Source organism: Salvia splendens, chromosome 4, assembly GCF_004379255.2.
Source record: "Salvia splendens isolate huo1 chromosome 4, SspV2, whole genome shotgun sequence".
NCBI classification, from domain to species: domain Eukaryota; kingdom Viridiplantae; phylum Streptophyta; class Magnoliopsida; order Lamiales; family Lamiaceae; genus Salvia; species Salvia splendens.
In genome coordinates, this window is record NC_056035.1 from 34,659,695 (window position 1) to 34,674,366 (window position 14,672).

General features: G+C 37.5%; 2 protein-coding genes across 2 annotated transcripts; one reads left to right on the forward strand and one right to left on the reverse strand.

Annotated features, from left to right (window-relative positions):
* Window positions 1-2,695: 2,695 nt before the first annotated feature.
* Window positions 2,696-3,645, forward strand: LOC121801042 (ethylene-responsive transcription factor ERF086-like). The gene has a single exon (XM_042200513.1). It carries the CDS (start codon window positions 2,722-2,724, stop codon window positions 3,643-3,645), a length of 924 nt encoding a protein of 307 aa, XP_042056447.1. The 5' UTR covers window positions 2,696-2,721.
* A 405-nt stretch (window positions 3,646-4,050) lies between these two features.
* Window positions 4,051-8,886, reverse strand: LOC121799622 (zinc finger CCCH domain-containing protein 34-like). The gene is made up of 7 exons (XM_042199035.1): window positions 8,500-8,886; window positions 8,247-8,392; window positions 7,697-7,762; window positions 6,404-6,523; window positions 5,961-6,293; window positions 5,573-5,890; window positions 4,051-5,020 (listed from the first exon to the last, which is right to left on the reverse strand). The coding sequence occupies exons 1-7, from the start codon at window positions 8,591-8,593 to the stop codon at window positions 4,622-4,624; spliced, it is 1,476 nt and encodes a 491-aa protein (XP_042054969.1). The 5' UTR covers window positions 8,594-8,886; the 3' UTR covers window positions 4,051-4,621.
* Window positions 8,887-14,672: the final 5,786 nt, after the last annotated feature.

Genomic DNA, 14,672 nt, shown 5'->3' on the forward strand with positions numbered 1-14,672 from the left:
TCAATGATACATTTTTTAATCTTGTCATGAGATGAGTTAATTAAGTTCTGATAAAATCCAACATTTCAATGATGCAAATTTCGGTACAATGTTATTTGTGTGAAATTGGATGCATATATATCTCGCCTTGCTTCATATATAGATACAGTGATAGTGTGATACAATCTCATACAATGATATAATACTATTCCCAAATAAAAATTGTTGATGAATTTCTCTCTAACATATACTCTTAGTAATGGTTTGTAATTACAACATTGATATATGATATTCCGCTATTTTCTTATATAGTCGATATAAAAAGTTTGAAATTGGTATAAATAATAGTAGTGTAAAATTTTTATTTGTATTTTATTATAATGCATTTCATCATACTGTATGTGTTTAGTTACCATAAATATTGAGTTATGTGGGGTACAAATATTTCATCATTGTTTTATATGATAAAAAAAAATTCATACGTATTATTTTTGTTGATGCAAAGAGTTGCATTATTGTTTCATGTCGATACACAAAATTTCATCATTGTTTCATTATTTATATCCCAAGTTAGTAAAAAAACGTCTAAATATAGCTGACATAATATATTAAATTGAAACACAAATAAAATTTTTATATTATTTTTATAAACTTTAAATAGTTTATACTAACTCGAAAATAATTGTGAATATTTTGTATGCATAATTTAATGACGCCTAATAATGATCAATTGGAATAACTTAATTACGTCTTATAAAGATCAATCGGTGTCTCCACTAGATCAAATCAAATTGGTACATTCAATCTATATATTTGTATTACGTATTTTATGACATCAGCATGCATCAATTTAAGAGTTTATTAGAGGCAACATGCAGTAATAAACTTTAATTTAAAGTTTTAAACTGGTGAAAAGAGAAGTGGGTGGCATCATGGAATTTTGAAATGCTAAAGACAAAAAGGGGTTGACCCTTTAGTAATAACATATGGTTTAATGTTGTTTCCTATGTCATTTTGGCATGTGATACGCTTAATCAACTAATCATTAAAAAAACAAGCTAAAAGCTTCACCTAAATAACCTTAGAACTAATAATTAATATATTTATTTTTAACTAAGTGGCCCACTTTGTTTCATCAATTGTTCTTTAAATAATTGTTATCATGATTCTTTTTTCCCTTAAGCCTTTGATTACCCTTTTGACTGTCTTTCCTTTTTGAAGCCACTTTTAATTAGACAAGGCACCGCTCCATGACTCACCAAATTTGCTTTTTTAATTATTTATTTACTTCATGGCCGAATTTATGATCATGCTAGAAAAATCAATCTACCAATATTAAACATATTTTTAATTTATTTATTTTAACAACATAATTTTGTGACAGTTTGTGGTGACACATAGTAGCATTTTTTTCCATTTAAGTTTTTATTTTGGTTTATAGGTAATATCCACAAATATGAAAAGGTAATTTCCTAGAAACTTACACAAATTAACCACATACTTATCACGTATTGCACACATTTTCCTAGGAAATCTAACATATTCCAGTGACTTGATTTTATTAATTCACACTATGCTACTATTAAATTATTTATTGGAATTAATCATTTTGGTGAACGAAGATCCCTAACTGCCCCCTTTGAAAAATGAAGAACAAGACAGAATTATAACACAATTATATATTAATTGCATAGAACGAGGATTAACACATGTGACATCTCAACAAAAGTACACAAAATTGGTGCCTTAAATTTCAAATTCTGAGTCTCTCGAGAACGTATGCAGACAAAAAAAAACAAAACCCATGTTTGTGATAATCTTTATTTAATCTTATAAAATAACAAGTCTTTAATTAGTATTTGGTGTTTCTATCCAAACATTCTTCCATGACATTAAGTGGAATTAGAACCATCATGGAAATACATCTAGGTAAAAAAAAATGTGTCTTTTTCAAGAAGAATAAATTTGGGCATGTGACATTGGATATTTTATCGTAAAATTTATGGGGCATTGCATAAGTTATACTTATAAGACGAAAATCTCAACCTGACGTATTCTTGTGTGCGTATAAGTACATGTATATGTGCTCATGAAGTATATCAAAATACTGCCTAACTAATAACTAATCTAAACCATATTGAACTATATACAGATCACGTTGAATAATATATTAAATTTTTTTTGGCAATATATACAAGTTTTTTTAATAAATGCAGATTCAATTTGATATATAACATTTTAAGAAACAAAAGATGTCATGTGTCCATTTTATAGGCGTTTATTAAAATCGTGCGGTCCTGATTCGATCTTATAGATAACACACAGAGTAGTTAATCTTTAATGGTTCCCTGTATATATACACTAGTATAATATATGTATGTATTCATTCAAGTTTTTGAGCTTTAGGAGTTGCATAAATAATGCAATACATTTTGGTGAAAGGCCCTTTGTCAAGAGAATAGAATCTTGAAATCCTAGTCAATATCAAAAATCTTATACTCCGGAAAGGCAAAGGTCACTTTTTTTTCTCTATTTTTCTAGTGATCCAAATAAGTACTTCCAAAAATGTCCAATAAGTTATCAAATAGTAATAAATTAAAAGATGATGTCTTTCAATCACTCAATGTGGCCACCCTCCCAACACTCCAAACCATTGCCTTTAAAAGAGAGGTCAATTAACACACACCACCAAAACAAAAAGAAACACAAACAAAAACTCACTCCCATTTTCTTGCAACAAAAATGTCATCACATAAACCCTCCCATGAAAAACCCTTCACCCTCTTTGAGCCCATCCTCACTGACACAGGCTTCACCCTCCTCCAGCGCAACACGGCGGCAGCGGCCCAGCCAGGCGACCGCCGGGGACGCAAGAAACAGGCGGAGCCGGGGCGGTTTTTAGGCGTGCGGCGGCGTCCGTGGGGCCGGTACGCGGCGGAGATTCGGGACCCAACCACCAAGGAGAGGCACTGGCTGGGCACCTTTGACACTGCTCAAGAGGCTGCATTGGCCTATGATAGAGCAGCCCTCTCCATCAAAGGCACTCAAGCAAGAACCAACTTCATCTACTCTGATCAAACCACTTTCCACTCCCTCTTAACCCCTTTTCACCTCCAATCCTTCTTGCAGCCATCACCACAAACTACCAAACACCACGCCACCACCACCAACACTGCAAGCCTCGACATTCCTCGGGGCCCGGTTCACAACACGTGTCATTCCCATGAATCTTCATCACCCAATGATGATCAAGAAAGTTTATTCAACTTGTCCAAATCTGACACAAGCTCTGGCTACTTGGACTGCATTGTCCCAAACAACTACTTGAACCCTTCTCCTAACACCAACTCAAGCAAGAATCAAGAAGCCTCTCTCTCATCACAGAATTATCAAGAAAACCTCTTTGATTCGGCGTCTGCAGATGTATCTACATACAGCCAAGGATTCGACTACGGATTGTGGGATAGCCAGCATCAGTGGGAGCCGAGTTCTTGTGAGCTCTCAGCAATGATTAACAATCCCATTAATATGGAAGAGAATAGGGGAGATTTTGATCAAATGATGAGTAATGCAGCAACTAATAATAGCAATGACTCTGCAGCAAGTTGCTCATCTTTTTATCCTTGTTTTGGGGATTCAGCTGACTTGGGACAGTCTCTATTTTGAGTGGTAATTATGCAAGTCTTATGTTAAAGATTCACCCTTTTTTGTGGTATAATATTTGCATGGGCATATATCTATCTTGTGTGTTTAGTGTATGTGCAATAGGTTACAAACATACGTACGGAAATGCATACACATGCAGCTTTAGAAAACGAAGTGATCTTGGACTAACAAATAAATGTTAGATTCCTTTAATTAACATAAAAAATTTGTGATAAGACCTTTAGTTTGATATGCAATATGACCTAATGCAATAAGCATGGTTCTTTTCAAAATGGACAACCTTAACTCCTAAACAGATGATATTTTCAGACATCTACTGCAAAGTCTAAAATAGGCCGTCTACTTTTCCTGCTAATATTTGTACAGAGAAATATGTATGTAATGTGCAATGATGTACTACCTAAATACATGAAAAACACAATATTTCCTCTGAATTCTTTGATGGATAATTTGTGAAGCACCATTCAAGCACAATTCATAGTTCACAACATAACTACAATCTTACATATAATGGAAGCATTAATATGCTTCTGTATTTCTACAAGTTTATCGGTCGAGAATAAGATCCCCAATCAAAAAAGGGGGAGAAGAAGCAATGCTCACTCCAAGATCAAGTTGGGATGAAAGGGGTGTAGAAACAGTAATTATGTCCAGATTTGAAAATGGTGAGGACTCATCTTTCCCGTTCCGGAAAAGATAGCATAAATAGACAACAAGCTCCAAAATTCGAGCAGCGGATGGGAATTTAGCTAAGGGGAAGGTTGGATTTGGGCTTTTTTGTTATTGTAAGATTAAGTTGAAAAGCTAGATATGATTTTTGGGTATGTATGGCTTATTTCAAAAGGGGGGGCGGCCCCGTGATATTTATGAACAATGATGGAAGTAGCTAAAGGCTGTGCTACGACCTGAAAGGATGAAGGAAGCACCAAAAACTTGAGCTTTGCATTATGGAAGTTGCTCGATTTGCCCTTCCACTTCAGCTTGATGTGTGTCTCTCACCACCATGACTTGCAATACTGCCACCACTTGAAGAGACAGAGCCCTGGCCGGACTGCTGAACACACGATTGAGGAAGAGCCCCAGTTTTTGAGAATATTGAACCAACTGATGCACTTGAGCTGCTCATAGAAGAAATTTGTGATGAGAGCGGGTTTGTACTGAACCCAGAAAGCAGCTCTGGCCTTAGATCTGATGACGAGGATGATGGAGCCAGAGTTGCAGTTGTGGATCCCACCGGGTAAGGAGCAATGGGCATGTCGGTCAGAGATGATGCAGAAGGGCTGTAGCTCAAAGATCTCATAGGATGATCAAATTTGCAAGAGGGCCCAAATTTGCACACTCCATTTTGTGCATAGTGAGAACAAAGTGGCGCACCCTGAGAAATGGCGTACAATATTTAGAAACACGGGTATGATTCTTGATTATATTCTACATATTGGAGGATATTAAAAGTGTTTACACCTACCATCATACAAATTAAACAAGGAAAAACAACATTTTTACTGAGGCAAAACAGTTCAATTAAGAGAAACTTGTCCAATTTATTGCAATCAGTTTATAACAGTAGACAGACAAGTATAACTAAATATTTCTATGATCTGGCAGCCTCCAAATCCACCAAAACTCATACAAGGGAGCATCCATATGCAGGTTTTGGTTTATCAGAAGCAACAGCTCTGTTGAAGTATTACTAGAATAAGAAAACAAAAGAAATGGTAGTGTTAATCTCATACAAACCTCCCAAATAAAATACATCGAAGGATTTTTTTCGACCTAAAAGGATATAACACCTAGATGCTTCAAAAAAAAAGGCAAAAGTTAATAATTGTGATAAGTGGCATAGCCACACTGTGACCACTCATCTTATTATGCCGTGTGTAAGCAATTAAAAACCACAGCCAACTTCAAGAGATAAAAGAATGCTTACTGGGCGTAGTGGCAGACCCATTGGGCTAAGTACATAACTGGTCCTTGACGCACTCCATTCTGGTGGGTGATGATATTTACATGTAGCTCCAAATTTACAGTCCCCGTTCCTTATATAGTACTGACATTCTGGTTGGCCAGGTCTTTCGGGAAATGCTTGTTCTTTTTGAATGCCACTTGATGGGCCAGCAGAAGATGTAACGGAAAGGTATGAGCCTGTATAGGCAGTAGCCGAAGGAGACAACTGTGTTATCCCATAGATCGGGGCAGCACCAATTGTTTGTTGAGTACTTGGTGAGGCCGCTGGACTAACAGGTGCCTGTACATGTACATCCAGAATTTAGCATAAAAGTAGGGACATTAAACATTATACTGTTGGCAACACCTACCAGATAGGGAGTCCAGCCAGGAATAGGAACGACTCCAGGAGGGAGGATCATAGGACCATAACTTCCAGGTACATAAGATCCTTGAAGCATGGCAGGCCTGGCAACTGGCCAGTTGCCTTGAATAACCCCATATTGTTGAGAAGGTTGATGAACAGAAGGAGAAGGTCCAGCTGGATATATAGCTGGTGTCGGCATAGCTGCTGAGGCAGTCAAAGATCCAGGAGCAGGAGGGGCTGGCATTGGTATCCCTGCCGGCTGTGGGTGATGATATTTACAGGTGACACCAAACTTGCACTGCCCTGTCTTTACATAATATGAACATTCTTTTTCTCCCTGCCAAAGGAAGACTATGAAACAGCTAGCAAGATGTATATATTTCTTTAAACAAATCGTAGATGATGCAAAAGAAAATGTAAGAATTAGTATAATCCAAAGAGGCAGACCGGTCGCAGAGGATATCCATAAAAATTCAGTGCTGCAGGAGCTGAAGATCCAACTCCTTGCTTTGGATGATGATACTTGCATGAACCACCAAATTTACACATTCCTGTGCGCATGTAGTACTACAAATCCATTGAGAAGGCGTGAATTGAACAAAACAATTAGTTTGAAAAAGAAGATATAATGCTCAAATGAAATACGCGAGCATCTAAAAAGGATGATTCTGCGGAGAAATGGTTGAAAATAAGAGAGCTTAAAGGGTTTAAAGTGTATAAACGTTACAAAGATCACATAATTGATTGTAATGAAAGCCTGACATGTGACAAAGATATAACTGTTCAGTGACAACCCCTCCTCTTAAAAACTCAAATAAATGTGTACAAATCTTCGAATTTTAACATTGTCAAAATGATAACAAATCAATCATTCATTCAATAGTTAGTACGGAAAACATCAATTTTTACTAATTCCAAATAATATATATTATGTAGTATCATCTCAGCATCAACAAGGAGAACATCTTTCTTCCAAACGACCAGTAGCTGATATTTTCAGTTGCTTAAGGCAATGAATATACTTGTCATGATTTTGTACTAGATAAAAACTATGAAGTAACAAGTAGCAAGAATAACAAACAAAGATATTTGCATTAGAATCATCATTTGAAATTTTCAACTGAGAAAAGGATAAATAAAGTCTGCAATCAAGAAGTTTCTTTGTTTTTATTATAGCATGACAACATAAAGATGAAATCTGAGAGAGGTAAGAGCAAGTAAACATTTATGACCATTCACTTCAACATCCAAAACTACCTTGGAGAAATTTACACAAGCTAGACAATATCAGATGATACCCCATATGGAAAGAAAACTGCAGTAGGATCATAGTTTGCAGATCACTTTGGCTAATGTCAGAGATCAAACTCATGGATAAATGCTAGAAATCTTTAAAAAAATAAGTAGACAATTTCTTTTAGAGCATTATGTCGCACATGCATTTCAGCCAACTTCAAGACTTTTTCTTCACATTCAACTCAAAATCCTTAAATAGGCATGAGCTGAGAACTTAGAAAATTAGCATGTTATAGCAAATACACTTTTCCAATATAGAATGTACAAATTCAGCCTGACCTCATCAACACCTTTATTTCAAATCTTAGAAAAAAAAGTTTACACTTTACACAATGCAACTCACTGACATCAAATTTTCTTTAAAAAAATTTATCTGGTAAATGTTAAATATTTTTTTCCATTTACGTGAATTTATAAACAAATTTCACAATCTATAAATTATACCTGACAGATTGGTTGGCCAACACGTTCGGGGTACTCACCTCCGCCAGCTCTGAGAGCTCCCATAGCCTAAAACAGTGATAGAAAAAAAAAATGAATAGTACGTATACACCAAATTGAGGTGATCAGTGAATAAAAATCTTTACCTACTTTATACTATTTCTATATCATAATCATAACAGCGATGAACTTCATCGACACAACATAGACTCCAATTCTACCGGACTTACCATCAAATCAAATCGATATAGGAAACTACTATTTCTACCGAATACCTGTGTACCCGATTCACAACATTGCCTTCACCAAAACCATGGCCAACTAATCGACTCAATTTTCACCCGTGGTATTCATACGATCATTCACAATGTAAACTCTTTCCCCAATCTAGTTATAACTGATATTTGATTGAAACCAGAATAGATCCCCATAACCAAACAAGAAAAGTATAAATTTCCCAAATTAGAATCAAATCTACACAAAACCACCAATAAATCGTGCTCTTTGCCAAATGATCACAGCAATCATAGCTTGATAAATCAACGTAATTTACCGTGCCGCGATCCCGGGGATGATTGTACCGGCAGCGATTGCCGTAGCCACAGAAACCAGTCCTCAAGTAATAGATACAATCGGGCTCATCGGGCCTCTCCGGGTACGATTCGGGCCCTCCACCAAGGCCCAATTGCCACATAGGCTCTGCATTAAAACAACCAAACCCCACACGAATTCAACATTACAAAAACTCGCCCCCAATTCAGGAAAAATTCGACTGAAATTCAAGTGAAATTCAGATGAAATTCAACCTTCGAGCCCGGTTTCTCCGCCCACTGCCGCCCATTCCGCCACCGGATCCGCTGGTACTGCCTCCATTGCCTGGATCCCGCTGTATCTCTCCATATTTTTATACACACACGCGCACACTCTCTCAACACACACACACACACGCTCTCTCTCTCTCTCTACAAATATATACAGTATCTACACTATACAACAGAAATGTTTCATAACAGTGTGTGGAGATAGATATTTACAGAGCTATGAATACGTTGTAGGTACAGAAACACATAGCAGCATGTGATTGTTTGTGAGTGAGGTAGGAGAAAGAGAGAGAGAAGGGAGGTTTTGATCGAGAGGGGGTTTGGTGGTTTGAGAGAGGAGGGAAGAGGAGAGAGAATGCTTGAGCTTGCTTTTTAACACACTCCTTGTATATATTTCACACTCAATGTGTGTTTGTTGATTTTTGTGCACTTTTTGAACATTTTATTTTCTTTTAATATTCGGTCTCTTTTTTTTGAGTTTTTATTCGGCCTTTTTTTATGGGCTTTGATTATTCTATGGATGTTGGATCTTATGGATTTTTTTAATATTTATTTCTAATTTTTTGAGAGTTTTTTTATTTGAAAGATTGCTTTGGCCATTGAGTTTGCCAGCATGCAAGATTACGTGTACATTAATCAAGTGTGGTCTTTTAATTTTTATTTTTGTGAAGCTGTGTAATGTTCCAAAGAATGCACTGATGTGTCAATCATATACATATCATATGTATTTTCAATAAATAAGAATGCTAATATATATTGAAAAAAACATATAAAATGTGTTCTAGTATAACTGCGACCCAAAATCATACGCATTCTATTCTATTCTATTCTAATTGCATTAGAATATATAATAGATTGTCATTAATTTAACATTAATTGGAATGTGGTTGCTTGCGAGTCTGTGACACATGCACTCTTAATTAGGAATAAGACCAAATGAAGCACATTTAAATATTTACCTATCTTTATTGATAAAAATAGCCATAAAGTTGTGTATTTATTTATTGGTTGGCTAACGAATCCCTGCAATAGGCAGCATTCAATGGATATATTTAGGAATTTTGGGTGCTTTTTTTACAATTTATTCATAATAATAATAATCCCAATAACTCAAGCCACAGTTATATTTATAGACTCAAGCAGAGAAAACTGAGAAAGGGAGAGAGTTGTGGACCCAATATTTGTATTTATAGTAGAAAAACAGGAAAAACATTAGTAGTATAGAGAAATTATTTTCACAAAAGGTTTTTTTTCTACCAGAACCGGTTATGAAGTGTTCCCACGCCATTCTTGCCCAAAAATACATAGTACTAATAAAAAATAGTTTCATGCACTATCCATAAAAATATTGAGTATAATGAGATTTGCAAATAAATTTGAAAGAGCGGAAAAGATTAATGTGATTGTGGAAGATTTAATTTGGATTTAACAGAATAATGAGTCATAATATTTGTCAGATATTCATATTACTAAACTGATTAGGCTAGATATTTTGGCTGGTCTGTTGTGATATTTCCTTAAACTCGAGGGGCGTTTATGAATTATTTATGAAGTGGGATGTAGCAGTACAAAAAATACATTTTGGACTAAATGATGTGATAAAATTAATATAGGATAAAAAAAGAAGAAAATAAAGGAGCAGCTGCAGACACTTGAAAGATTCTACCCACTAAGGAAAGCACACGTGTCACTGAAGCAAGCCATGCCTTCAGATTGCGCGCGTGCAGAGCACGTGATTATAGGTTCTCCATATTCAATTAGCCAATGCAGTTCGCAGACACAAAAAGAAAAGATATTAAATTTTGTATTACTCCGATATACACGAGAATAGTTATGATAAATGAAATAGAAGCAGAGAATTATAACTAAACGCTAATCACATATATTCAATAGTGAAGTCCCAAAATATAATATACTAACTATATTGAACTTCATTTATAATACTAAGGTATTCGCATAGAATTAAAAAAAGAGGCTTAGGTATTTTCAAAATAAATGTGTGAGAATTGTTCAGCCCAATCGTGACCCAAGTCTTCTTTGGCCCAACACATAGAAAGCCTACTCGGCCCACATGGAACACACCTGACCTACCCTTGACCATGATTGACACCTACCTCTTTTAAATGATGACATAATAAGAGCATTAGCAATGTGACGCCCTAAAGCCCGCCCTATGCATCGCCACGTCAACATTTTATCTTTCTACCCTTCCACCTTCAGTGGGGCACCCTATAAGCCGCTCTAAGCATTTTCTTTATTTGAATATTTAAATAACTACAAAAATTGGAAAAAAAACATCTATTTCATTTAAAATTAATACATTACAATACGAATTAAAAAAAATACGCATTCTCAACGACGGCGGTTACAGGCCCAAACTTCTTCAACCATGTCGTTCATGAGCTGAGCATGGTCTTGTTGGTTGGGCATTGAGACCCGTCTAGACAGAACCTCATTGAAGCCCGTCGGTAATCCTCGAGCTTGGGGTGCGGTCGTCGTGCTAGAGCTAGATCCACCTTCATCATCGGCCCAATCGGTGACGCTTCCACCTTCGTGTTCGACTAACATGTTGTGCAAGATTATGCACGCATACATGACATCGGCGATGACTTCTTTGAACCAGAGACGCGCCGGCCCTTTCACTATTGTCCACCGTGATTGGAGCACACCAAATGTCCGTTCCACATCCTTCCGTGCCGCCTCCTGCTTTTGCACAAATAAAACTCTCTTCTCACCCATTGGGCAATTGATCGTCTTCAGAAAAACAGGCCACCTTGGGTATATGCCATCGGCCAAGTAGTACCCCATGTGATATTGGCGTCTGTTGGCAGTGAACTCGATGGCCGGGGCATTGCCATTGCATTGCTCGGTGAAGAGGGTGGATGAGTTGAGGACGTTGATGTCGTTGTTCGACCCCGCTACATCGAAGTAAGCATGCCAGATCCAGAGCCGATAGTCAGCGACGGCTTCGAGGATCATCGTCGGGTGGCTGCCATTGTATCCACTAGTAAATTGGCCTCTGCACGCCCTCGAACAATTCTTCCACTCCCAGTGCATACAGTCGATGTTCCCTAGCATCCCAGGAAAGTCGTGCGCCGTCTCGTGCATCTTCATCAGGCCCTGGCAATCCACAACAGTCGGCTTTCGCAAATATGTGTCATTGTAAGCCTCCACAACTCCCCTACAAAATCTCTTCAGGCACTCGCGGCCAGTTGTCTCCCCGACGTGAAGGTACTCGTCGAACATGTCCGTCGTGGTGCCGTAGGCCAACTGCAGGAGTGCAACCGTGCATTTCTGCAACGGCGTAAGTCCGGGTCTACCGAGGCCATCTTTCCGATACTGGAAGTATTCATCACGTGACTCCAACGTCTGGACAATGCTTAGAAAAAGATAATGATGCATTCTAAACCTGTGGTGAAAAACAGTCGGGCCCCATCGTGGTTGCTCGGAAAAATAGTCTGCAAATAAACGTTCGTGAGCTACGGCGTGTTCGCGGCGAACAAATGTCCGACGTCGAATAGGCCTGGGGATCTGCTCCGCCGCCGCCTCCTCCTCGCCCTGCATTTCGGCTAAGCAATCCGCCATTGCGTCATTGACGGCATCGAATAAGGCTCGCGTCAAGGTCCGACTAACGCCCTCCGAGGTACTCCAGTCGTCGTCGTGGTTCATTTTTGTTTGTGAGAGATTATCAAAATATTAGTATGGAATGTGAGAGATGAGAGAAATGTTCGTATGAAAAATAGAATGACGAACGAGGTTTAAATAGACAAAAATTTGAGAAAAAAATGAAAACACGTTGCATCGTCCGCGCCATCGTCCTCGTTGCCCACAATGGGCGGACGATGCCCTATCATTCGTGTATCATCCGCATATGATCTATAGGGCGCAGACGATGCATCGGGCATCGTTTGCGCACCCACAATGGGCAGACGATGGCGCGCCCGAGGCATCGGGTGGCCTATCGTCTACCCCATTGCGGATGCTCTAAGAACCTAATTATTCGGATAACTACTTATGAAATAACATTATTATTTTAATTTTATTTTAAACATCATACTTAAATTCGTTATATAAATCGTGATAAGGTTTTAATCATATTGTATCATGTTTTAATTGTGTAATACTCTGCAGGATTTTATCGTGTAATGTTATGTTAAGATCGTTATCGTGTGTGTCAACTTGAATTGTATCATATCATTAGCAATAGGGCTCCAAGTTTTCGATACGACTCGAACATGCACAAAGATAATGAGTTTGAGACCTTATTGGGTTGATCAAATAAAAAACTCGATGATTTTAGGTTAATTTGGGTTGGAGACTTGGAGTAAATCCGATAATGACACAATCCGCAAGATTTTCCAAACTCAAGATGCTTAAATGCTCCAAAATCTACGGCAACCCACCTGCGCCGACTAGTCCCTTGGACTCCAAAACACTATAAAATGCGCATCTAGACGGAACGGGTCCCCTGCTGTGGTGATAAAACGGCACCGTACTGCATCAATTACCTCAGTGTTTACATTTTTCAATTAAGTGCAGTATAACACTTGATGCGGCAGTATTCCTTATATATTTGATCAATGATTTAAGTAAATATTGCACTAATCTATCATCCACACCTCCCCACCGCTACAAATGAAATCAGAATATTTAATTTGTTAAGTAGTGATTGCTGAGTAGTATAAGTAATAGTTTCTTGAATATAATTTTTAGTAATTTAAGTTTTGTCGTTAAAGTTATTTTAACTAGTAGTACTATTATAAAATAATGTAATATCAGCAGATTATTTAAAACCACAATTAATTAGAACTTATTGATGGCAATAAGGGAATTATTAATTTCATTTCTAAATTGTTCTAGACTAAAAATTTATAGAATTTGAAAACTCAATTTATATATAAATTTAGTGATAATTTATGTTTAATCACAATTTTTTAGGGGGTGGGGAAACAATTCTCGGTTCTTGGTTAACCGAGAACCAAACTTTATTTTTTCGGTTCTCGGTTTTTTAGGGGGTGGGGAAACAGTTCTCGGTTCTTGGTTAACCGAGAACCAAACCTTATTTTTTCGATTATCGGTTAACCGAGAACCGAAAAAATAAGGTTAAGGTTCAGTCCCGGTTAATGGGTTTAGGATTTAGGCAGTTCTCGGTTCTAACCGAGAACCGAAAGGTTAGAACCGAAGAACCGATTAGGGTGTTTAATTTTGATTTTTTATAGATTCATTTTAATTTCATAAACTATATCTTTCAAGTTTCAAAGAACTTGATAGAAACCAAACTCTATGTCCCTATAATTTGTATGAATTTTAGACAAGAGAATACACAAATCAGAGAGATAACCAATCTCATGACATCTACTTTGTTTATTAAAATTTAGAACTTAACGTATTAGATAAATATGGAGCATTAGCAAATAACTTAAATATCCCATAACGATATAGGTACATTGACTTATCTTCCTCTCTCATCTAAATTTTGGTAGCACGCCGACACCATTGCTCTCTCCCACACCGACGACGACGAGACTGCTGCTTTCTCCTCGTTGCGCTGCCCTCTCTCTCGCGCCGGGGACGATGAGGCTGCTGCCCTCTCCACAACGTTGCTCTCTCCGACGAGGCTGCCCTCCAACTCTCCACACCGATGTTCTCTCATTCGGTTCCTTTGGTGGAACCGAAGAACCTGTCGGTTAGGACCGATCGGTTCCTCAAGGAACCGAACCGACAAAGGTTGCGGTTCCGGTTCTAGATTTTGGAAAAAATGAGATTCGGTTAACCAACTAATCGGTTCGGTCGGAACCGAACCGACCGAATCCCCGCCCCTAATTTTTTTGTTGAATTTTGGCTAATTTCACAACTTAAAAACTCGAATATAACATTTCATTTTTTAATTGTTTTGTGATTGTCAAAATTGAAACTAAATACTCCATCCGTCGCAAGGTAGTTGTGACAGTTCTTTTGGGTACAAGATTTAAGGAATTGATGTGTTAAATGTTAAAGTGAAGAGAGAAAGTAAGAAAGACGAAGAGAGAGTAAAGTACGAGAGAAGATATAGTTTTTGCCAAAAAAGTAAATGAATCAACTACCTTGGGACAACCAACCCGAAAAAAATCCAAGCCCATTGGCGCAGTTGGTCATGGGGGCGGATATGGCGCCATCCT

Bases quoted from the DNA above. Each gene is read 5' to 3' on its own strand.
- LOC121799622 (XM_042199035.1), bottom strand. From the start codon at position 8,593: ATGGAGAGATACAGCGGGATCCAGGCAATGGAGGCAGTACCAGCGGAT. The intron at 6,524-7,696 runs GTATAATTTATA...ATGGATTTGTAG, and splicing joins TTGGCCAACCAATCTGTCAG to TACTACATGCGCACAGGAAT. The intron at 6,294-6,403 runs GTCTGCCTCTTT...TTCCTTTGGCAG, and splicing joins ATGGATATCCTCTGCGACCG to GGAGAAAAAGAATGTTCATA.
- LOC121801042 (XM_042200513.1), top strand. From the start codon at position 2,722: ATGTCATCACATAAACCCTCCCATGAAAAACCCTTCACCCTCTTTGAG.